Here is a 25565-nt window from a genome sequence, read left to right as displayed (position 1 = left end):
TCTAAACATGACATAGCTCAAGCAGAAAAAATATTACAGTAAAAATAACAATGCAGGTAAGGGAAATGTATAATCACATCTTAATGTCTAAGTAATTAAAGTGGTGCACCACAACAACTTATTGTAAAAAAAATATTACCATGTACTTGAAAAGAAAATTATGTGTCCAGTTACTGTTACTAGTCCCTTCTTATTGTTCTTTCCTTTCCAAGTGCTCCTTTTTTTAAAGAATGTGGATTACAAAATTATCATTTAATAGATCTGTTGACAGAAAGTGTTCACATTAGCAAATGCATCTAAGTTTATTTTATAAAACTAATGCTGTAACACAGCTGGAAAACAGATGTCAAATGAAATAAGCAATTACGCAAACCAAAGCATAAAAACATCATTAATAGCTATGTGGCATTTCGTAAGTCAGTAGCTCTCAACTCTCGTAGAAAGACACTTGTCATTATCAGGTTTGCAGATGTAAGAATATTTCCCATCAATTCATAAGCATTTCAGTAAATATCATAAATTACGAGCTCCACAGTATGTTTTCGACAAGGAAATGTCAATAGCGAGTATAATGGCCCCCCCTTTTGTTTTTTTGTTTTTTTTTTTACCTGTGCCGCTGAAAGGCTAATGGCTTTTTTTCGGGCGGCTGTCGCCCAGGTGGGTGCCCGCGACGCATTACGTGCAGGTGGTCACTTAACTTTCTTACGGAAATATTTATGACAGCAGTTTCCGCTACAGTGACAGTCTCACATAAAAATATTTCACAGGTCAAGAATTAGCGTTGCAAATCTGTAGAAAGAAAATCCTATAAATATAAGTGTCCAAATAAAATATTCGTCAGCATTGTGATACAGTCACGAATTTACGCACATTTCATAACTCTTAAAGTACGATTCTTGGTTTCCAACATCCTGTTTCACAAGTCAAGAGCCCCTACCCACTATTCATTACTCCTTACCTTATTACACATATACGTATCCATCGACACTCGTCAATATTTCGTCATTATAAATATGAAGCATAATCAAATAACTCATATAGCCTCAGCCTATTAATCATAAACATACCTCAGCAGTATAATACACATCGTCGTCGTAAAAATAACATCATAACACCTCAGTCAAATCTCAAAATCGTCGTAGATTCCTCCAATAATTAAAAAAATTCTCTGCTCATGTCAAAAGTGTCATCTGCCTCAAACGTACTTTAAAAATCATGAATCCATACCAAATACATCATTCAAAGCTCTCATAGTATCACAATGGTTCCGAAAAAATATGAAGAGTTCACACAGTACAGACAAAATACAATTTCGTAAGTGTGAAGTTATCCAACGGTGTAATTACGTAAACATGTGTCACTGATGTAGTAAAAAACATGTTTATCTCTCAGTTAAATGATCAGATAGCTGTGTAATTTGTGTGTTAGAGAAATATGGTACCGATGTGTAAAGTTGTATAAGCAAATACCATATTAGCTAGGGTTCCTTGTGGTAGCCACACACATGGTACACAAAGTAAGCGTGTACCCCCCTGAGGATTAATGTAATTATACCCTCAGGTGTTACAGATTACAGCAATGAAATGAAATGTATCACTGAAAACCTTTGTATCATTGTACTTCAAATATCATTAAAAATAAATGTTTTAAGTACAAAATTAATCACTCAAATGCGTGTCCTGTAGCGCTAAATGTGCATCTTGTTGTAAGATAATCTCTGTGGAAGTGTCGTAGTTATTTTCCTCCGAAAGCTAAGTTCTGCAGAAGTCAATGTACTTACCTCATGATAAACAAAAGTGAAATGCTTTATGTATAGATATCTTAGTTATTACGCTTATTGCCATGATGAAGAAAGTACTGTGCTGTAACGTATTGTTGTGCTACGGAAAAGGCAATCTCATTGTAGCTATACCACAAAAGTTACTACTAAAACATGTTTTACTTTGCAGAATAAAACAGAAAAACTGTGCAGAAATAAAACAGAAATACTACAAAAGCAACATTGTAAATTGTCACTCATTAGAAGCGTCGTGATAAAACCGTGTAGTTGTCACTTAAACTAACCACTGTGTCGTCTGGTATCTCACAGAAAGTACATTAAACCCAGAATGTATTTTCAAGTAAACCAAAATGTTGCATTAAAATCTCATAAGCAGTACTGGTAAATGTTCTAAGTATGTAAGCCTTATAGTCGTTCCATAATCGTGCAACTAACAAGCAAGAATGTACACACACAATAACACTGTGACGTCTGTTCACTCTAACAATGCATTCGTCATTTCTGTTTCAATAAGTTCTCTTGGTTCTTGACTGGATTGTTGCATGTTAACAGATTCTTAAGTCTAACACAGCATACTAGTAATGTAAAGGGAAAAGTTATATGGCAAAGACAAAGTTAAAAAGCAGATTATCTTTCAATAAACGGTTTTACATGTGAAATGTGGTGTAAACCTTTACTCTTCCTAGTACGCAGAGTTTCAACCGGAACGCAATTATCATGCGGTATACGTCGATAAAGAATACTGGAATTTTTCTCAAGGTTAGCGTCTATGTTATATTTCTCTGAGCCAGCCGGCGCACGCGGCTGCCTGCTGTGCGAGTCATTGTCTGTCTCTTTGTTGGCGCGCGTCATTATTGGGATTAGGAGACCTAACTTCTACAAATTCAGTGTGACGAGAGGGCCCTGCTCTGTTTGAATCCCGCCAGTTCTGATGCAATTCAGGTCTGTCGTTATGTCGGTAGTTTCCGTAGTTTCTTCCTTGTCGGTCACGTGGTGGAGAATTTCTCCCTGAATCGTAACTCCGCGCTGAACTGTTGCGTCTGAAGTTATTCTGTCTCCCTTGATAATAATTGTTTTGGTTCCCATATTGTCTGTTTCTCTGATTGTCTCTGTGATAGTCATTACTACGGAAATGCGATCTTTCTCTGTAACTATTATTACTCTGCCAGCGGTTGTCATACGGGTGGTGTCTATTTTGGTCACGATTTGCGTTGTAAGAATAGACCAGTCGTGTCCGGTTATTGTTTCTGTCGTCACGGAATTGTGACGGATGTGACCTGTAATTGTTGTGTCCTTGTTTTCGCGTTCCGCGATTATCAGTGTCAATTTCTAGTTCTTGTAGGAGTCCCTGAAAAGCTTCAATGTCGTCTTTGCAACGTCCTGCCAAAATAATATGTCGTAAATGTTCAGGCAATTTGATTAAGCAAATGCGGATGAGTTCTGAGGGGCTGTATGGGTTTGACAGGTACTGATTCTTGTGCAACATGTCTTCAAAATATTTCACAAGACTGGAGAATTCAGATTGTTCGAAATGTTTCATCATTATGATACCATGTTTTACTCGGTCTTGTGTGGCTTGAGACCAATATGCTGAGAGGAAGGCATGGTAAAATTCTCCTTCACTGTGGCAATCGTGAATGACCGATCGCATTCTTACAGCTGGTTCATTCTCTAAGTAGCCACACATAAATTCTAATCTGTGTTCCAACGACCAGTTGGGAGGAAAACAATGAGAGAATTGATGGAGCCATGCTTGTGGATGAATGTCGTTGCCAGAATTCTTAAATGTTTTGAATTTACGTGTAGTGATGAACAGCTTATAGTCAAAATCGTCATGTCGGCGAGTCGCATATCGGTCATTGTTAGGTCGTGTCGGCCGTTCCATCTCAAAATTCGGTGCACATTGCCAATTTCTTTCATAACTTCCGAAATGCACTATGTTATTATTTTGTGGCTGTTCCGTATTTCTGTGTCCCTCTTCCCGTATTGGGGCGCGAGTATCCTCTGAAATACGTAATTCTTGTATTACCTGTGTCAGCTGATCTTGTACTTCCCGGATTTCTCTTTGGTGTTGTGTATTAATTTGATTCTGATTTTGTTTGAATTTTCTTATTTGTTCATACTCTTCTGTGTCAGTGAAGGCTACGGGTCTTGTGTCATTCATATCATCATCTACCTTTGTAGATAAGTTAGTGACCTGATCCGAAAGTTCGGCTACTTTCTCCGATAGTGTACTTATTTCTTCAGTGTATTTTTCTGAACCAAGTTTCAGAGTATCTACTGTGTCCTTAAAGTTTTCCTGAGTTTTTGCAAGTTGCATAACCGAATCGGTAGATGCAACTGAGTCAAATTTAGCTTGCAAGGTCTCATGATTTTCATGAACAATAATTTGCAGTTCTTTTATGGCTGCTTCGTGATTCTGTAATGCATTTTCATGCCGCGAAAAAATAGGTTGAAAATGCTCACAAATTTGTGTTTTTACGTCATTACAGACTTTTTGACATTTCGATTCAATGTTATGTAACTCAGTAGTTAAATCTTCACGTGTTTGTTCAAGTGTTTGTTCCAATGAGTCTAACTTTTTAAGATTTTGTTCCACTGTGTCTAACTTTTGAAGCTTTTGCTGTGTTTGTCTCTGATTTTGTTCCATTGTGTCTAACAGTTGCTGTGTTTGTCTCTGATGTTGTTCCATTGTGCCTAACTTTTCAAGCTTTTGTCCCATTTGTTGCATTAATTGTAATAACAGTGCACTAGTGTCTGAAACATGTTCCTCAGTGCTTTTCGGCAGTGAAGTTGCACCGGCAACATTCACATTTTGACAAGTGGAAAATGTGTCTTGACTCATTTGAGAAAACGGTGGGAACCCAAAACCTGAGTCTGCAGTATTTGCAATATTGTGTTCTGTCATTCCCGATTCCTGAGGCGAGCTGTTGCCGACCAATCGATCGATAACGCTTCCCTGTTCACTACCTGTTTCACTGTCTACACCATTGTTTGCCGCCCGCTCCATTTCCCTATGTGCAATTACCAAATTACTACTTTGAACATTAGTTAATTCATTACTCTGCGGCGCTAACACACTGCTTTCGTCTTCACTGTCATTTCTCAGTTTACTTTGGAGCCTAGTATTACGTTTTTCACACGCCATTATTGTCACAGTATTTCACACGATAACACAGAAAAGCGCAATTTGAAGAGCAAAATAAAATAACATAGCAATGGAAATAATGTCTACTTAATTGCCAGCGCAGCTGCGAAATACTTGGTGCAAATCTACATGCATGCCACAACTACAAAGGAAATTCTCTCTATAATTACGCGCTAGCAATAAACAATAGCTACACTAATTACACAAACTACAAGGAAAAAATCAGAAGATTCCAGTGAGGTATCCTAGGCTAAGGGTCGACATATGAAACGTCCCCTTTGAACAATTATACACGACTGTCCTTAAACTGATACACAATATTTTTTTTTTAGCGCAACGCAATCTGACTTTCAAAAATCCCTACAAAAGAATGGCCCTGACTAACATTAAACTATACCTTTCACAAATCACTTACCTCACAAAAATCTTCGCTGCTCAAGCTACTGCAATACAGCGAGCGCCACTACTGCCAGCTAAATAAAAGATTGAAACTATGGAAGGCACTAACTACTGATAGGGATAGTTAGCAAATGAAAGATATTAGTAGAGAACAAACAATGTATTTACCTTGATATCATCATATATAAATATAGCAGTTCATGACAAATTACAAATCTCCGCCATCTCTCTCCCCACATCCACCACTGCTGGCGGCTCACCTCCAACTGCGCAACGCTACGCGCTGTTCACAGCCAGCTGCCTAACACTACAATGGCGAGTATTACAACAATGCAAAGCAGCCACAAACTGCACACAGCACAGCCAGTGATTTTCATACAGAGGTGGCGTTACCATAAAAAAACCTAAACAGCCTACTTACATAGAGAAAACATAAACAGCCTACTTACAACAGCTCTAGTGGGTCATATTTTCAACTGGGCTCTTGGAAAGGTTCTTTCCCCTTATTGCTTGATACCATTTAAGCTGCAATTCATTTATCCACATTTTGTTCATAACATTCTGGAGATGTACTGAAAACAACTCTCTCAAAGGATATTGATAGCCGGCCGCGGTGGTCTAGCGGTTCTGGCGCTGCAGTCCGGAGCCGCGGGACTGCTACGGTCGCAGGTTCGAATCCTGCCTCGGGCATGGGTGTGTGTGATGTCCTTAGGTTAGTTAGGTTTAAGTAGTTCTAAGTTCTAGGGGACTTATGACCTAAGATGTTGAGTTCCATAGTGCTCAGAGCCATTTTTGATATTGATAATCATTATCATATGTATGTAGTTCTGGAATGTGCAATGTAAACTGAAGTTCTGTCATATGAGAAAAGACTAAAAGAAAACCCAAACTATCTTGAAACCAATCTGAGTGATACATCATATGAAACTGAATACCAAGTATATCTTTTTGAAATGCTACAAGCAGTTTCCTTTCCCATTCTTCTACTGAACTAGTGCTTCATTTCCAGTGACACTGAAGTTGACATAATATTAAACTTTTACATTTCTTTCTTTTTCCTTTGTTAAACCATGCCTATATATTTGTGTTTCTTCCAAATATTAATTTGGCGTAAAGTATAAAGTAAGACCTGGTTTGAAGAGTATACCAACTGGGATTGTCGTCAGTGTTTATGCAAACCAGTTTCTCACATGCTGATTGGTAGACAGAATTTTGAAGCACAAACTGTCTTGAGTTTTGCTGGTCATTTAATTGAAGTGGATCATCTTATGTAGTCAAAATATAAAGTTAATCAGTGAAAATCTTATCACAACCTGTACACTAATTCTGGGTTCTTTTTGACACACTTACATGTACAACACAGCCACCTGTCATCCAATTTAAAGTCTAAATGAAGGATCCTGTGATGATCTGTGGTATAATTTTGGTGTAAGCCTTGCTCTTCTTATTATAAAGATGTGGAAAATCTTGTAAGCCAAACTGCAGTATTAAATTGCAGTTGGGCAGTGCTTGAAGTGATCATTACTGTTTCAAGGTGCTATCATTTCATCATAAAATTTCATGACTGTCTCATAATTTTTGCTAAAGGTCTTTTTTTTTTGTTCATTTTCCTGTTAATATGCTGTATTGCTATCATTACTGGTCTGTAGATTACACTGAAAGTGCTAGAATGGTTGCAGGTTGATGCTGTTATACACTGTTTATCATCTAATATTCTTATGAGGCTTTAAACTGTTCAGAATTTGTACCCAGCACATAAAAAGCAGAGATAATACATCCAGTTTGCCTAGGTCAGTGGCTAAGATATAGTTAAGCAAGAGACAGTATAAGAGATCTCTGCAAAGATAGGAGACATGATGCGACACCAAGATATCTTGTGCTGTCTTCCTGCTTATTAGATTAGATTAGATTAATACTAGTTCCATGGATCATGAATACGATATTTCATAATGAGGTGGAACGAGTCGAATTTTCCAATACATGACATAATTAGGTTAATTTAACAACATACTTATGTTAATATAACAACTTTATTTTTTTTTGTGTTTTTTGTTTTTCTTTATTTTTTATTTTTATTTTTTAAATATTTTTTCTTTTTTTTTTCTTAATTTATATCTAAAAATTCCTCTATGGAGTAGAAGGAGTTGTCATTCAGAAATTTTTTTAATTTCTTCTTAAATACTTGATGGTTATCTGTCAGACTTTTGATACTATTTGGTAAGTGACCAAAGACTTTAGTGCTACTATAATTCACCCCTTTCTGTGCCAAAGTTAGATTTAATCTTGAATAGTGAAGATCATCCTTTCTCCTAGTATTGTAGTTATGCACACTGCTATTACTTTTGAATTGGGTTTGGTTGTTAATAACAAATTTCATAAGAGAGTATATATACTGAGAAGCTACTGTGAATATCCCTAGACCCTTAAATAAATGTCTGCAGGATGATCTTGGGTGGACTCCAGCTATTATTCTGATTACACGCTTTTGTGCAATAAATACTTTATTCCTCAGTGATGAATTACCCCAAAATATGATGCCATATGAAAGCAATGAGTGAAAATAGGCGTAGTAAGCTAATTTACTAAGATGTTTATCACCAAAATTTGCAATGATCCTTATTGCATAAGTAGCTGAACTCAAACATTTCAGCAGATCATCAATGTGTTTCTTCCAATTTAATCTCTCATCAATGGACACACCTAAAAATTTGGAATATTCTACCTTAGCTATATGCTTCTGATTAAGGTCTATATTTATTAATGGTGTCATACCATTCACTGTACGGAACTGTATGTACTGTGTCTTATCAAAATTCAGTGAGAGTCCGTTTACAAGGAACCACTTAGTAATTTTCTGAAAGACAGTATTGACAATTTCATCAGTTAATTCTTGTTTGTCAGGTGTGATTACTATACTTGTATCATCAGCAAAGAGAACTAACTTTGCCTCTTCATGAATATAGAATGGCAAGTCATTAATATATAATAAGAACAACAAAGGACCCAAGACTGACCCTTGTGGAACCCCATTCTTGATAGTTCCCCAGTTTGAGGAATGTGCTGTTCTTTGCATGTTACGAGAACTACTTATTTCAACTTTCTGCACTCTTCCAGTTAGGTACGAATTAAACCATTTGTGCACTGTCCCACTCATGCCACAATACTTGAGCTTGTCTAGCAGAATTTCATGATTTACACAATCAAAAGCCTTTGAGAGATCACAAAAAATCCCAATGGGTGGTGTTCGGTTATTCAGATCATTCAAAATTTGACTGGTGAAAGCATATATGGCATTTTCTGTTGAAAAACCTTTCTGGAAACCAAACTGACATTTTGTTAGTACTTCATTTTTACAGATATGTGAAGCTACTCTTGAATACATTACTTTCTCAAAAATTTTGGATAAAGCTGTTAGAACGGAGATTGGACGGTAATTGTTGACATCAGATCTATCCCCCTTTTTATGCAAAGGTATAACAATAGCATATTTCAGTCTATCAGGGAAAATGCCCTGTTCCAGAGAGCTATTACACAGGTGGCTGAGAATCTTACTTATCTGTTGAGAACAAGCTTTTAGTATTTTGCTGGAAATGCCATCAATTCCATGTGAGTTTTTGCTTTTAAGCAAGTTTATTATTTTCCTAATTTCAGAGGGAGAAGTGGGTGAGATTTCAATTGTATCAAATTGCATAGGTATGGCCTCTTCCATTAACAGCCTAGCATCTTCTAATGAACACCTGGATCCTACTATATCCACAACATTTAGAAAGTGATTATTAAAAATATTTTCAACTTCTGACTTTTTGTTCGTAAAGTTTTCATTCAATTTGATGGTAATACTGTCTTCCTCTGCTCTTGGTTGACCTGTTTCTCTTTTAATAATATTCCAAATTGTTTTAATTTTATTATCAGTGTTGCTGATTTCAGACATGATACACATACTCCTGGATTTTTTAATAACTTTTCTTAATATAACACAGTAGTTTTTATAATTTTTGATAGTTTCTGGGTCGCTACTCTTTCTTGCTGTCAGATACATTTCCCTTTTCCGGTTACAAGATATTTTTATACCCTTAGTAAGCCATGGTTTGTTACAAATGCATTTACAAAAATGTCATGAAATAAATTATATTTTAAATTGGCATCAGGTTCATGGTACACCTCATCCCAGTCTAACTGCTGTAGGCTTTCCCTGAAATTTGCAATTGTTAAATCGTTGACTGAACGTACTACTTTGGAGGACTGTTTAGTATTGCTGAATGGAGCTATGTCATATATTGTAACTAGCTGTGCACCATGATCAGAAAGACCATTCTCAACAGGCTGAGCATTTATCTGGTTAAACTTATCTTGGTCTATAAAGAAGTTATCTATCAGTGAGCTGCTATCCTTTACCACCCGAGTAGGAAAATCAATAACGGGTGTCAAATTGAAAGAACCGAGTAATACTTCAAGGTCATTTTTCCTATTACCCTCTTTCAGAGAATCTACATTGAAGTCCCCACAAATAATAATTTGCTTCCCCACTGTCTGACAGATAGCACAACAAGGAGTCCAAATTTTTCAGAAATAGATGAAAATTTCCTGATGGGGACCTATATACAGTTACAATTATAAATGTGCCTTTATTTAATTTAAGCTCACAGGCACATGCTTCTATATGTTTCTCTACACAAAACTTTTTTGTTTCTATACTTTTTGCACAATGATAACTTTTGACATATATGGCAACTCCTCCTTTCTCCGTATTTTCTCTCATTACATGTGCGGAGAGCTTATATCCACTTACATTTACCTTATCCATATCAGTAACAATGTGATGCTCAGACAGGCATAGATATCTATTTCATTCTCAGCTTCTAAATCTTCTAAACAAACCAGAAGCTCATCTACTTTATTCTTTAAACTCCCAATACTTTGATGAAATATACTTACATTATTTTTGATTATACTTTTATGAGAACCTTTCCTTATTCTAACATTTGCAGTACTCTCCTGTCTGAGTTTCTCATTGTGCTTAGGCCTAGTTCCTATACCAGTGGTCACACGGTGTTCAGAGAGGCAGATTATGTCAACTGGGTTGGGTGACTTTAATTCGTCAATGCAATTACCTAGGACTGAGATACAACTTGGTGGAGATAAAATTTCTGGTGATTGGTGAAAATTTATAATTGATAGCTGTGATTGGTGATCCAATGTGCTAGAATTGTGCTGTTTAATTTCTTTCCTAAACTGAAGATTTGTTTCAATCCTGACCTCTCGTAGAACTTGACATCTTTCTGTCTTACCTATCCTAAAAAAAGGTGCTGTTCCAACACCTGTAACCACTGGTATTTTACCCTTAAATTTCCTGCTATTACCCCAGCCAGTTTCCCCTTCCCTTTCCTGTTGAGACGTAGGCCATGCCTGGTATAGTCCCACCTACTGAGATAATCAACAGGAACCACACCAATATGAGCCCCCGCACCCGACCCAAGCAGCCGTTCCAACTCCAAATTAACTCTCCCAACAGAAGAGTTCAAATGAGGCCAGTCATGGCGTCTCAGGACAGATACAAATTCAACATTGGTGTGTCTCGATGCCGACGCAATCTTTACCAGGTCACACTCTATACTGTACCCAGGATCTCTGTCGATGCTGTTCCCTGGCCCTCCCACAATAACCATGGTGTCTTCCCTGGTAAATCCTTTACAGAGTGAACCTAAATCCTCTGTCACCTGATCCAGACTAGCACTTGGTTTGAAAAAATTTGTGACCTGGTATTCTGGTCCTAATTCCTCCTGCAGAAGTTGGCCTACACCTCTGGCATGAGAACTGCCTAACAACAAAACTTTCTTCCTTTTCGATGACTTTCCTACATTCTTTTTCAATTTCCTATTGAAAGTTTGTTGTGTCCTGTCTACACCTACCTCTGCTTGAGGCTCATCAGTTTCTGACTGAAGCAACAGGTCAAACTTATTTTTGACATTCACCACAAAACTGTCAGACTTAGTTCTAGGCGTGTTCCTTCTGCTACCTGTTGCCACTTCCCACCTCTCTTTGCCCTTCTCCCTCCTTAACCTGTCCAGATCTTCCCTAGCCTGAACTAGCTCAGCCTGAAGGGCAGCAATTTTCCCCTCCTGTTCCACTATCTTCCTATCTCTGATGCAAATCCTACATAACCACTGATGAGCCTGATCCACTTTCCCAACACCCACGCCACTGCAGTCCCCCCAGTGAAAAAAACTACTACATCCATCACACCAAACCCCAGAACTAACAATTCTACGGCAAGTCAGGCACTTCTCACTCATGGCAAAAATAATACTTTAGCTAGAATAAATCAATTAAATTATCGAAAATCAAAAAAGACGTTACAAGAATTAAGCCTATTCACAAATGTATATAAGCAAGTTTCTGATTTAAAATTCCGCTGTTTTTCTGAGATCTGTATTAAAACAATGAAGGTATATGCTATTTATTATATATTTCACTTGATGGAATGAAAAAAAGGACAGTTAAACGAGATACTTTAACTTTGATTCTCCAAAAACGTTACGAGAATTAGGCCTATAAACAAATGTATATAGGCAAGTTTCTGATACAAAGTTACACTGTTTTTCTGAAATCTGTATTAAAACAATGAAGTTATACGCTATTTACGGTAGTTTACTTATTTGTTACCGAGAAACTAGTTAAATTACCGTGAAACAAGCAACAAACACGTTTACAAAATTTAAGCCTAAGCGCGACTTCGCGAAGTTACGATCTTTTCGTGTTTTCTGAAAAAATACGCAAAGAAAAGTCAAACCTTTAATGGCAAGACTAAACGATACACTAATGCACGTATTTAATTTGTTTTGGCGTTAAACTAAATTATATTCCTGTCTAAATCACTTAACTTTCTGGAAATGGTTTCTGGCGTCACTTACTCGGCGGCCATCTTGCAGGAATAATAACTTTGTGGGTAGGCAGTTATGTCATGTAATTGTGGGAGAGCAAAGAACAGGTAAAAGTAATGGGCAATAGAATGAAGTAAAAGTAAAAATATGTATATGAATGCCTCCTCCAAGTTGTTGCTGTGTGACGTAGATATTTTGATTCAGCTTTCAATAGGGCTGTGCAAATACACCACATTTTAAATTATGACATCCAGTTCTGGTGCAAGTCCGAAATAATCATATTTTTGTTGAATTAAATCTGTCTTCCTTTCATGCTTCTCAGTGCTGTTATCACTATGATGATTGCTGTAGCACTTTCTCCTTTCATCTGTACTGTTACACTTTGCTGTGCAAGTATGATGTACGAAGACAAGCAATTTCATTTACATCTCTCCTTCCTCCACATTTTATTTTCATACAAGTTCTTGGGTCATTTCATTTTTACATGCATATGATCATTAGATCATTTCTACCTTCTGAATGCAACCAAGGAATTAATGAAATCATTATTTAACTGACCTTTAAAAAATTAACACATTTTCTAAAAACAAATAAAGTAACTTGTTTATGGCAACTGTATTTGCTGGAATATGATGGTGACATTCTCAAAATCTATAGTGACTAACAAGGAAAAAAATAACTAAATTAAGTGATCAGACCTAAAGGACTGCACACTGCTGACCAACCAGCATATTGTCTTCTACCATATAGTGTCTTTCGGATGCAGTGTGCAGAGGCCCCATACTGCTCTCCCCACTGATGTCAGTTTTCCAGACCTTTGGGCTGCTGCTTCTCATTCAGGTAGCTCCCCAGTTGACATCAAAAGGATGTATGAATCCTATTCCAGCTCTCCCATTAAGGAAAATTTTGTGGTAGTGCTGGGAACTGAACCTTGATCCTCCACACCCCAGTCAGATGTGCTGACCACTCACCTACAGAGATGTACAAATTGGAAGCAATATTTTTTTATTAATTTTGTCTATTATTTTGTATTTAATAGCTGTTGTGTCTTGGTTAGTAGCAAAGAAGATAAGTTGCTCTGAGCACATTCGTATATCAGTATTAGCACCTTTTACTGGAAATTATGCTACAGTATTGACTGACCTTTTCCAATTGCTATTGGGTCGCTGCAAACATTGTGGTGAACCGTCATAGCAGCTGTGAATAATTTCTTTAAAAGCTAGTCATACAGGGACAGTGGAAATTATGGTCAGAAAACTTGAGCACTTGCATTGAGCTGCAAAAGTATGAAAAATTTGAGTTGGAGCACTCTATTTCATGTTATTGGTGTACACAAAGGAAATGTAGTATTATTCAATATTAAAATGTATTCTACAGCAGTGAAATACTCACTGAAGGTGTAATTTTGCTAACAGTTGTTATGGCGTGAAGATTTCCTTTAAAGTTAAACTATGCTTGGATTTAGCTGAAATACCCTCTTTCTTGTTTGTTTGTTAATTGTATATTTTGGCTGATTTCAGAAACTGTTGAGAGATGATAGATTCCATTCTAATTTTGAGCCAGAGGATGATTCATTGTGGCTTCCATCACAATTGCTGCATGCAATGAGTTCCATCCTCTCACAGTCTGATGACACACAGGTTGATATGCTTAAGGTAAGCCACCAAAATTGTCAGATTGTCAAATTTACGGTGGAACGTTGCAACTGTGTTGTTGCTTAATAAGGTATAATTACTATTTTTCGAAGAAATGTGAATTCTGACGAAGGTTATTCAAGTGTTTACAGTATTCAGTGTCGTATTCACAAAATATTGAGTTTTAGAAATATGTAGATCCTACTCTAAAATATCTCTTTATTTGTAGCAAACCTGAGCCTCATAGGCAGATGTTCAAACAATAACACTACGGATGCGTGAGAAGAAAGCTTCCTATAAACTGTGTATTGTGTTTTAGGTGCTGCTGAATGTTGCCTGCAGCAGCTACTCTCCAATGAATGGTCGTATTATAATCCAGATTCTTACATTATGCAGTGAAGCCCATGAGACAGGCAATCAAGCTATTCGCACAGCTGCACAGGCCGCCGCTAGTCAGACACTGCGTTCTTTTTGCAATTTTCTGGGTGTGTAACACATTTACTGTTTTCTTAAGCAATATAGGAAATATGAAGGAGGATCGGAAAGTAAAGCACAGTATCTTTTTTTCTCTCCTGGTATTGCAGCCAGGATTTTGAAATTTCACGATATTATAATTTGAAGTTTGTGCTATAGAGGGTATTTTGTTTCCATGTGCAGCTCTAACAAGAAATGTCTGAACCATGAAACAAACATAACGTTCATGTTACTGTCATCAACTTGTGAAGAACAATGAAATGTAGTTCAATATTTGTGGGCCAAAGGGCATAAACCGAGTGAAATTCACAGGTACATGTGGTATGGGGACAACTGTATGGACTGTAGCAATGTCTTCCAGTGGTGTGCATTCTTCCAAGAGGGCTGTGTGAACTTTAGTGATTTGCCACACTCCAGTTGGTTGGTAATAGCTGCGACCCCACAGAATGTAGGAGCTACTGAGGCAGCAATTGTGAACGACTGGCGTGTGAACTGTATTGCAGCAGATCAGCATTTCCTATGGTGCGGTGTACACTGTTGTTCATGATATGTTGAAATTTCTTAAAGTTAGTGCTCGCTGGATGCCTAAGTACCTGACAGACAATCACAAGCACCAGCGAATGATGACAACCTTGGATCACTTAATGTATTATGCTGCAGAAGGGCATGACTTACAAAAAAGAATCATCACTGGTAACGAGCAGTGGGCATACCACTTCATGCCTGAAACCAAGAAGTCCTGTATGGAGTGAAAACATGCTGGTTCACCAATACAAAATAATAATAATAATAATAATAATTCAAAGTGTAAATTTTCTTTACTTCATGTCTGTGGTCACAAATTTTTGTCATCAGATTACCGGGTTCAGTCTGTAATGACCATCTTCTGATATGTTTTATAAAAACATATCCTAATATACTGGAGCCATAGTATCATCGTCAAATGCGAAACACAAAATCAATGCCAGCGTCATCAAACATACATAAATTATAATATATACAGGAGTCATCTTGTCAGCAGCACTACTGTTCAAAACAGTCTGCAAGGAAAGTACTTGTGACAGTGTCCTGAAATATGAATGGGCTGTTATTGGTGGACTTTGCTGAACATGGGACAATGTGAAGCCGCAGCCTACATTAAAACTTTGGTTAAGTTACATCGTGCCCTGCTTGACAAATGTCACAATGATAATGGTAATGCTGTCAAACTTTTGATGACAATACTTGCCTCCATGTTGCTGCTCCTGTTCATGAGATAATCGCCAAATTTTGGCATCCACCATACAGTTTGCACCATGCACCATTGAAAATGCACCATTGGGCTTTAAAAGAAAGATTTGGAGTGGGTATTAAAATCCATGGAGAAGAAATAAAAACTTTGAGGTTCGCCGATGACATTGTAATTCTGTCAGAGACAGCAAAGGACTTGGAAGAGCAGCTGAACGGAATGGACAATGTCTTAAAAGGAGGGTATAAGATGAACATCAACAAAAGCAAAACGAGGATAATGGAATGTAGTCGAATTAAGTCGGGTGATGCTGAGAGAATTAAATTAGGAAATGAGACACTTAAAGTAGTAAAGGAGTCTTGCTATTTGGGGAGCAAAATAACTGATAATGGTCGAAGTAGACAGGATATAAAATGTAGACTGGCAATGGCAAGGAAAGCATTTCTGAAGAAGAGAAATTTGTTAACATCGAGTATAGATTAAAGTGTCAGGAAGTCGTTTCTGAAAGTATTTGTATGGATTGTAGCCATGTATGGAAGTGAAACATGGACGATAAATAGTTTGAAACATGGACGATAAATAGTTTGGACAAGAAGAGAATAGAAGCATTTGAAATGTGGTGCTACAGAAGAATGCTAAAGATTAGATGGGTAGATCACATACCGTATTTACTCGAATCTAAGCCGCACTTTTTTTCCGGTTTTTGTAATCCAAAAAACCGCCTGCGGCTTAGAATCGAGTGCAAAGTAAGCGGAAGTTCTGAAAAATGTTGGTAGGTGCCGCCACAACTAACTTCTGTCGTCGAATATATGTAGCGCTACGCAGGCATGCTTCGCAGGCACAAAGACAAATACTGGCACCAAAACCTCTGCATCAGTAAATAAATAAAAAAAAGGTGGAAGACGACCTTTTTTTTCTCCGCCCCGAGTTTCGACCACTGCATTTTCATACATTATCCAACGAAGTAAATACAAATTCCGTATTGTTCCTCTTCGAACGTAGCAGCATTTCAATGTACTACGAAAATCCGACTGGCAAGACTGTTTGGGATATTTGTCAATATGGCCAACTCTGCTTTCTGAATTTTTTCCTAACTGTGAGAAGAAATGGTTGCTAATAGGAACTTTTATGAATTGTGAATCACATACAGTATTCTATTCACCATAAGAATAATACGAATATAAACATTTTGCCATGTATTCTTTCGTGTTTGCTGCTATCTCACTTAAATCCTGTCCGCCTAATAAACTACGAAACTAGAGTGAGACAACAGCAGACGCGGAAGAATATACATACCATGTCATGTTTATATTCGTATTATTATTATGCCTAATAGTGATACACTCAGAAATGAAGCACGGCAATTGACTAGATTTTTAAATCTAAGATGACTCTAATTTCTGTGCATAATGTAATGTACTAAAGAGGCGTCTGCAAAGATTTTCAAACGGAAAATTTTTTCGCTAAATTCTCGTTCAGAACATCTTCTGTCATACGCTGTCTATTATTTGGTTCTTGTTGATCATTATCAAAGAAAGCAGCAGTGTAAGTAGCAACGAACAGCAGTCTCTTGCCATTGTTTCGCTAATGAGACGATTCCTCTCTTTGTTTTTTTTAATTGTAAGCGGCGGTAGCGTACGGCGACAGACCGTAAACCCTCATTTTCAGAATGCGACAAACAATGCATGACACAGTACAGTAATGCATTTTCAGCTTTGAGTGACGGAAACACCTATAACAAAGAGAACTGCACTTGTCAGATCAAAGAAAAATAAACAATCAATTTAAACCAGACGAAGCACGTGAAAAAGGAAGGGCACCTGTATAAATACAGACGGAGCGCCTGACGCATAACAACGGCTACCTGGTAAAGCTTAACTGCTAAGCTTACGACTCGAACCAAACTACTACAGCTGTATCGTCATTCATTCAACCTAAATTGTGTCTCATATTACAATGGACCAACTTTGTTTCGATTTGGAAGTGCGGCCTAAAACTTTTCTCTCCCCTTGAATTTCGAGTCTCAGATTTCAGGTGCGGCTTAGATTCGGGAAAATTTTTTTTCCTCGATTTCGAGTCTCATTTTTCAGGTGCGGCTTAGATTCGAGTGCGGCTTAAATTCGAGTAAATACGGTAACTAATGAGGAAGTACTGCATAGGATTGGGGAGAAGAGAAGTTTGTGGCACAACTTGACTAGAAGAAGGGATTGGTTGGTAGGACATGTTCTGAGGCATCAAGGGATCACCAATTTAGTATTGGAGGGCAGCGTGGAGGGTAAAAATCGTAGAGGGAGACCAAGAGATGAATACACTAAGCAGATACAAAAGGATGTAGGTTGCAGTAGGTACTGGGAGATAAAGAAGCTTGCACATGATAGAGTAGCATGGAGAGCTGCATCAAACCAGTCTCAGGACTGAAGACCACAACAACAGCAATGTTTCATCCCATGCCTGGCCAACACTTTATGACACATGTGGAAGTGAAATTAGCAGTCTGCAGATGGCTGTACTCTAACCACACTTGTATGGAGAGGGCATATTGAAACTGGTACCATGATGCATGACTATGTAGAAAAGTGGGTAGAAGGTATAAGTTCAGTTGTAATTATTATTATTATTATTATTTTTTTTTTTGGTTGCCTATTAAACTTTTTGTTAAAAAATTTATTGTGCATTACTTTCCAATTTTCCCTCGTAACATTACCTTCCTAAAACTTTTCCTCTCAGGAAAGGAAGTTAATCAAAAATATTCATTCACTGTCTTTTGTCAGTACCCATGAAGGTACTCAGACAAACCGTTGTATTGGAAATCATGCTAAAAAGAAAAAGTAAAAACTGTGATTTTGTGTGCAATCCAGATTGTATTATAAAACACACAGGATATTTACTGTAGAAACTTTCATGTCTACAATTAATCTCTCTTTTTCTATGGGTATTTCTCCAATTTTCCAAAGCTTGCTAAAGTCACTACCCCCCCCCCCCCCCCCCCATTTCCCACATTACATTAGAAGGATACAGCAGATAATGTAAACAATTAAAAGCTTATGAGGGGAGCCATAAAAGTTTAATCACCTCAGAAAATAAATATCAAGCTGCAACCAAAAACTTGATGGTGGTTTTAATTCCTATCTACGTATTTACCATTTAATGCATCATCAGTTCATTCATTCACACACGTTCCAAGAGTCCATCATAAAGGAGAGATTTCAGAGATGTAGAATGAGTCAGTATGCACAAGTAACCAGTGCTGACTACTTCTGTAAAGTATATGAACAATAAATTGTGGCTAGCACTTAACTACTCAAACTGATAATTACTGTAATTAGTTCCAGATTACTTTACGTTTGTATGTTATGAAAAAATACAACTACTTAAATGAAAGCCACTGCTCCTCCTATCTACTCAGTTGCTGTTGTTATCTGATACTTCAAACTTTAAACAGACCACTATTAGCTGTCTGTATACTGTCAAAATCGGATTCTATTAAAAATATTAGAGTTAGGCAGAATTTACAGTCCCGAGTCCAGGTATATAGATATACTGTAGAAGGAGTGGGTACTGAGGAGTCATTTTATAAATATTTTGGGATTTTCAGTTTCTTGCCTGGTTTCCATTAAGAGCCTGTTATAGACTTTTGCATCAGAGTGTAAAACTCCATTCTGATTCCTAGAGAGGGAGGCACAGTCTATAGGGAAATTATTTCTGCTTCTAATATTGTTTTTGTGAATTGCTGAATTCATCATTGTAGTATCTGCTCAGTTGTAACAATGACCCCCAACAGTACTGTTGGCGCATTTGTGCAACTGAACCCTGTAAGAGGAAATAAAAATCGCCATGCAATTCAGTCGACAAGAAGCAGAAAATCTGAAACTGAGTAGAGACAAGCACGGTGATAAACACAACATGTGACTGGCTTGGCTGGCTGGTGGGTGAGCACTTGACTGGCTGGTGGGTGAGCACAAGGAAAAAATGCACTGGTGGAAGTGCAAAGTGAGGTCCACGGTGGTTGAGCTTGGCGTTAAAACTGCCCAGCCCAGCTTACTGTTCCCAGCAGGTACACATTCTGTCAGCAGGTCTGCCGCCCATACCACGTGCACGTGTCACATGAACACCCCCCACCCCCCCATGGTAGTGATCCACTGATCCACATTGTCCTGCCACAATGAACATACCAGCTTTTCTGCCTCCATCACGATGTCTGCTTGTGAGGATACTAAAAGCATAAATTTACTCCTGAAGTTAACCACAATCATCATTAGGAAGTATTGTGTGTTGCCACATAAGTTTGAGTCTACACTCCTGAAGAGGGTTAAGTTCACACATGGAGCATCATCCAATGTATGCCCAATGATCCCTACTTCTGATGCATGTAAGTCAGATTTATTTGTTTGGAATTACATAATATGAGTTTTTGCAAGAGTAAGAGTAGAGTTGTTGGCTGTGAGCTTGTTGTAACCCTGTTCAATTATTCTCTTGGCTGTATCTGATGTTTATGTGTTTGGGTCTTTTATCAATGTGATTGTGTCATCAGCAAATATTACAGTTTTTGAAGAGTCCTCCAATGTGCTCATTTAAAAATTTTTGTCGGTCACGAATAGGAGTTCCCTCACAAATTTAATTTTATTCTTGTCGTATCATTTGTTAATGTAACCCTTGTGTTTTCTGTTGTGAAGATATGGCTCCGTCCATCCAAGGTGAAGACCTTTAATTCCATACCATTTTAATTTCTCTTAGAGAATTCTATGTCCTACACAGTTGAAGGCCTTGGCAAGATCCACAGAAAATGCTAACAGGGTAATTTTTGTAGTTTAGTTCTTCTAGAACTGAGTTTTTGAGATCATATATTGCATTCTCAGTAGAAAAGCCTGTGCAGAAGCCAAACTGAGCTGCTGTTAAAATGTTACTCTCATAATGATGGCTCAATATTCTCAAAATGGTGGTTCAGTTATCTGTTGCAAGCTACTCAAAACTTTTTGAGAACATGGGAAGGGGTGATATCGGTCAGTAATTAGGTCAGTTTCTTACATCCAGTTTTGAATACTGGCATTACTGCAGCATATTTCAGTCTTTCAGGAAATACTCCTTGACACATCCACTGATTATGAAGGTAACTCATGGGTGGCATTACCAAGTCTGCACAAGCTTGTAGTATGTTGGCTTCTTTTTAGTGACCTAATAATTTTGGTGATCTCTCTGACACATGGGTTTGGAAGACTGTCTGATGGTGGAGTACTTGTTATCTGTCTAAGTAAGTTTATTGGATCTACTTTTGATGAACAGTTTCTTGTCCCCATGCTTTCAGCTGCTGTTATGAAGAATTCAGGGAGTTTAATAGGCAATGATTTTAATTTCATATCACCAGTCTCGCTATTGCTGCCATCTGGAAGTTCAATATCATTTGCGTTACCAAGTTTATTTGTTCCATGCCTAATAATGCCAAAATTGTCCTTGCCTTGTTCCTGGCATTTTAAATTTTTCGTGCATAGTATGTGTTTTCATCTTTTTGAATACCTGTTGAAGTATTTTACAGTACTGCTTATGGTGTATTTTTAAGTCTTGATTTTATGGTGTATTTTTGTCTTGATTACAGCCAATCCTTCGTATTAAACGTATCTCTCACATCCTTGCACAAAGTATTTTGATTCTAGATTTTATCCACCTTCTTTGTCAGCATCTGCTGTGAATGTACCTGACTCCTTGTAAAAGGAAACTGGATATGTTATGTTGTAATAATATATGTAAGAAAGAATTAAATTTCTCATCTGCTATATGTCCTTGGTAAACATTTTCCTATTTCCCAACCTGTAAAATCTCTCTGAAAAATGTAACTGAGCCAGCAAGTCTGTGAAATCTTAGCTTTCCTTTCTTGGTTAAAACAGATTGAAGGGTATTTGTTTTTGCTGCCATTACTTAGGTAGGTAATTTTATGGGGCTCACATCTAACTGTGAGGGTCAAGCCAAATCAATTCTAGGTATCATTGGTCATAACTATTGGAGATGAAATCTGTATTGAAATCTCCACATATAGTCACTTCCCATTTATTTCTAGTATGTTTTCTTTTACTACCCCGTCTAATAGCTTAATGAATTTTCCCAACAGTAAATGGCTTGGCAGAGACTTTGTAGAAATCTGCCATTTGGCTGTTCAGGAAATACTCGACCTTGAAAAGCATCTCATCATCGTTCTGGAAATGCCCAACATGCAAGGAGGGAACTAGTGTATCAACTTCAGACCGCAGGGCACTTACAGCTGCTTCTGTGCTCTCCTCCTCCTCCTCCTCCTCCTCCTCCTCCTCCCTCCCTCCCCCCTCTCCTCCCAATTACTACATGAAGCTTGATTAAATAGACAATAATAATATTAACCTCAGAAATAAAGTTGTTTCTACTATTTATTTATTTTGAGAGAACAAATTGCAAGAAAAGAGAAAGCGATCATTGATCAGCCTACAAAAGCAGAATGTTGTATAGGTTATTGCAACACTTTGTCTTGCTAGCCTCCTGTATCCTTGTGAGGAGATTCTGGCAGTATGCTCTTGTAACTTGCCCCTTACGAGCATAATCTATTTGCACCAGTCCATTGCAGCCACAATTAACAGTCAGCACCACCTTGCCCAATGATGGTCAGGTTGTCATGGTTTTTTTCTTTTTAAATGGTGTTGAATCCAAATGTTTCCAACATTTGCTTTGCTCGTTTATCTTGAGGTCATAGTGATAATCCCAACACTTAAATATGATGATTAGGTAGCTAAAGAATTCATCTGGATTGGACTGACACAGCTGCAACATCTTTGCTCCTGCTTCATTTTGGCAGGATTTTTAAATTGGTGCGTGCAATCCCAGAACACAGCCTTTGTCGTGTCCAAAGCGTCATGCAAGATGTAGAAAACTGATATATGACTACTAGTCGTTGTTGCACCACTTCTCTTGTGATTCCCTGTTTTTCACAGAGAGACGGGTCTTCCACTTCATTCTTTGTCATTCAGAATTATTTGACAACATTGGAAGTGTCACCACTGTGCAGTTGCATATTGGATTGTTGCTGTATGTTTCCACCAACTCAGCACGGATTGTTACGGTGTCATTCCACTTCAAATGCAGAAAACAAATTACATAGGATGAAAAATTCCACCTTATGCAAGATACCTTTTTTCTCTGTTTTGTTTCACCCGTACAGGTTTCATCACTTTTTTTGCTATCTTCAGTGGGTTTAATTTTTATTTTTAACTGTAAAATTGTTGTTACATATTAACATTTGTGTTGTTTACAGCATTATTCCTTTTATAGCTGAATTGGCAGAAAATGGATGTATGCATTAGTTTACGTACCTTACATGATGCTATTGGACATTTATTTTGGTAGCTATTCTGTTACACAACATACAACGTCCCATTTGCAAACAGCAAAAATGTAATTTTTATTTTTCTGTTTATTTAACAAATGGAAATGAGTCTATATCACGTTTTTTTTGTGTGTAACTTACAGTTTTGATATTGTGGTGCTTTCTTCTATGATGTTGGTGAAGGGAATAGGCTTACTTCGTGATCTATGGTCTCTTGGCACTGTACTTTTTCTGATTTCTCAAAACATAGGCAGTACATGTTGTAGTGGCTGTGTGGTATTCATTTGTTTCATAGCGTGTTTTGCTGGGTGAGGCACACGAGTTTGATGTGCATTTGGTGTGTGTGGGGGGGGGAGGGGGGGGGGGGTTGAGGACTCGGGCAGAGAGAGAGAGCGGGGGGGGGGGGGGGGGGAGATGATATTTTGGTATGGTTATTATTTGTATAGTACTTCTATTGTGGCGAAGAGGGTTTTGTTGCACAGTGATGTGTATTCATTGAGTATTTTGTTTCCTTGGGCTATTGGTTTTTGGATATGATAGTTTTCTTCTATAGTTAATTTTTGGTATAAGCTGATACTTTCAATGTTTGTTGGGTGGTGATTGTGTGCTATCAGGTGGTCTGCAAATGTTGAGTGTGAGCTATTGCTTTTCAGTGCTCTGAGGTGTTCTGTATACCTGGTTCAGAAATTCCTGCATGTTTGTCCTACTTACACAGAGGGACAGCAGTTGCAAGTAAGTTGGTATATACCAGACTGGCTGTATTTGTACTGTTGGTGGTATTTCTTCCAAGTCTGCTTTGTATTGTGGTGTTGGTTCTGTATGCTATATTGAGTCCTTGTTTCTTTAGTATATTACCCACCCTGTGTGTGACTCCGTTGTTGTAAGTCATTATGTGCCATTTGTTGCTTACTGTGTGCTGATTTGTTGTGTGTTATGTTGTATTTGCCTGTGTGTGTGTGTGTTTGATGGTTATGTGTTGTTTGTTTTTGTATTTTGTGGTTTATTTTGTCTACTCTCTTTGCACCATACCGATTCTCCTGTGCAATTTGTTTTATTGTGTTCAGTTCTTGTGTGTAATCATGTTTGTTCATGGGTATTTTGTTCAGTCTGTCTAGTAAATATCTCAATTTGGCTTCTTTGTGAGTTATTGGGTGATTGGATTGGTTACGAATTGTGGGTTTTCTGTAGATTGTGAATTCATGTTTGTTGTTTCTCTTGTGTGTGGTGAGATCTAAGAAATTAAGTTTTTCGTCTGATTGTGTTTCAATGGTGAATTGTATTTGTGGGTGGATGGAATTTATGTTGTCATGAAGTTCTTTTATGCGAGGCTGTGGTTCATCTATTAAGCAAATTATGTCATCTACATATCTGTACCAATATATTATTTAGTATTGTTTTGGTGTTACCATTCTGTCAAAGATTTGTTTTTCTATCTGATTGTGGAAAATGTCAGCTAAGCAGCCACTGGTTGGGGATCCCATGGGTAGTTCATCTTGTTGAGAGTAAAGTCTGTTGTTAAATGTGAAGAAGTTTTGCTCTGTGATGAGCCTGAGTATGGCTGATATTACTTGTATGTTTGTTGTGGGTATGTTTCTTTGTAGTTGGAGGTTTTCTTTCTATGATGTTGATGGTTGTTCTGTTGGAATGTGTGTGTACATGGAAATTATGTTAAATGAAATCAGTGTTACTGTGTTTGGGATGTTTTCGATTCTTATTTTTTCTATTAAGTCACTTGAGTTCTTTAGGCTTCTGTTTTCAGTGTGTTTGTATATTGTCTGTAGCAGTGTGTGTGTGTGTGTGTGTGTGTGTGTGTGTGTGTGTGTGTGTGTTTTTGGCTAAGTGATATGTTGGTGCTTTGGTGAAGTTTATCAATGGATGTATAGATATTCCAGGTTTGTGAACTTTAGGCAATGATTTTAGGGTGGGGGCCTTGGGATTTTTCTGTATCATTCTTTTAATCTGTGTTTCTGTGAAAATCGTTCCTATGTTTTTCAAGGTTTTCTGTAACTTACTTTGGTATCGGTTTGTTGGGTCACTTCTTAATTCTCTGATGTTGTTGCTTTGGATGAATTCTGATGTTTTGTGAATGTATTCCTATTTGTTTATGACTACTAGTGAATTAGCCTTGTCGGATTTTGTGAAGGTGGCATATTATAGTTTTTTTCCTTCAGCAGTCCTAGTGTTTTCTTGTATGGTGGTTTCATTCCGTTTGATTATGTTTCTTATTTCCTCAGCAACTAGTTCTCTTGTTAGATTTGCATTGAATTCAGGTGGGTTTAGTTTTTCTTGTTGATTTATGATGTGTTCAGTTTCTGTTATGATATTTTCTACTGTCTTGTGTGACACTATTGTGTTTATGTTATGTTTGGACCCTTTTCAAGTAGGCTGCTGTCTTGGTTAGATAATTGTTTTGTTGTATTAGTGGTGGGATTGGTAGGTGTTTGTGTGGTTTATCATTTTGGTGAGTTTCTTTTGTTGGATTGTCTGTTTTCTGCCTATTATAGTATCTGTGTATGTTCTAACCTGTGGTGTAAGGATTTAAATTTGTACCAGGGTTGCAGGAAAAAAAATTATGTGGCCGTATTTTTTGAGATGATAATTATAATTTTGTGAGTACTCTTCATACCGTGATTTCCTGAAGTAACCTTTTTTATACGCTGCTAGATTTATAAAAAAGAATTC

The 25565-nt window shown here is 37.5% G+C and overlaps 1 protein-coding gene across 1 annotated transcript in view; it reads left to right on the top strand.

The window, feature by feature from the left end:
- LOC126458432 (brefeldin A-inhibited guanine nucleotide-exchange protein 3) overlaps positions 1–25565 on the top strand; it is a 325613-nt gene that overhangs the window by 21909 nt on the left and 278139 nt on the right. The window contains exons 3-4 of the mRNA XM_050095487.1: positions 13729–13863; positions 14162–14327. Coding sequence (XP_049951444.1) covers positions 13729–13863; positions 14162–14327 — 301 coding nt within the window. The remainder of the gene's footprint in view (positions 1–13728; positions 13864–14161; positions 14328–25565) is intronic.

This window comes from Schistocerca serialis, chromosome 2, assembly GCF_023864345.2.
Source record: "Schistocerca serialis cubense isolate TAMUIC-IGC-003099 chromosome 2, iqSchSeri2.2, whole genome shotgun sequence".
Classification (NCBI taxonomy): domain Eukaryota; kingdom Metazoa; phylum Arthropoda; class Insecta; order Orthoptera; family Acrididae; genus Schistocerca; species Schistocerca serialis.
The sequence above is the reverse complement of the archived record's forward strand: the minus strand, read 5'-3'. Positions and strand labels throughout refer to the sequence as shown.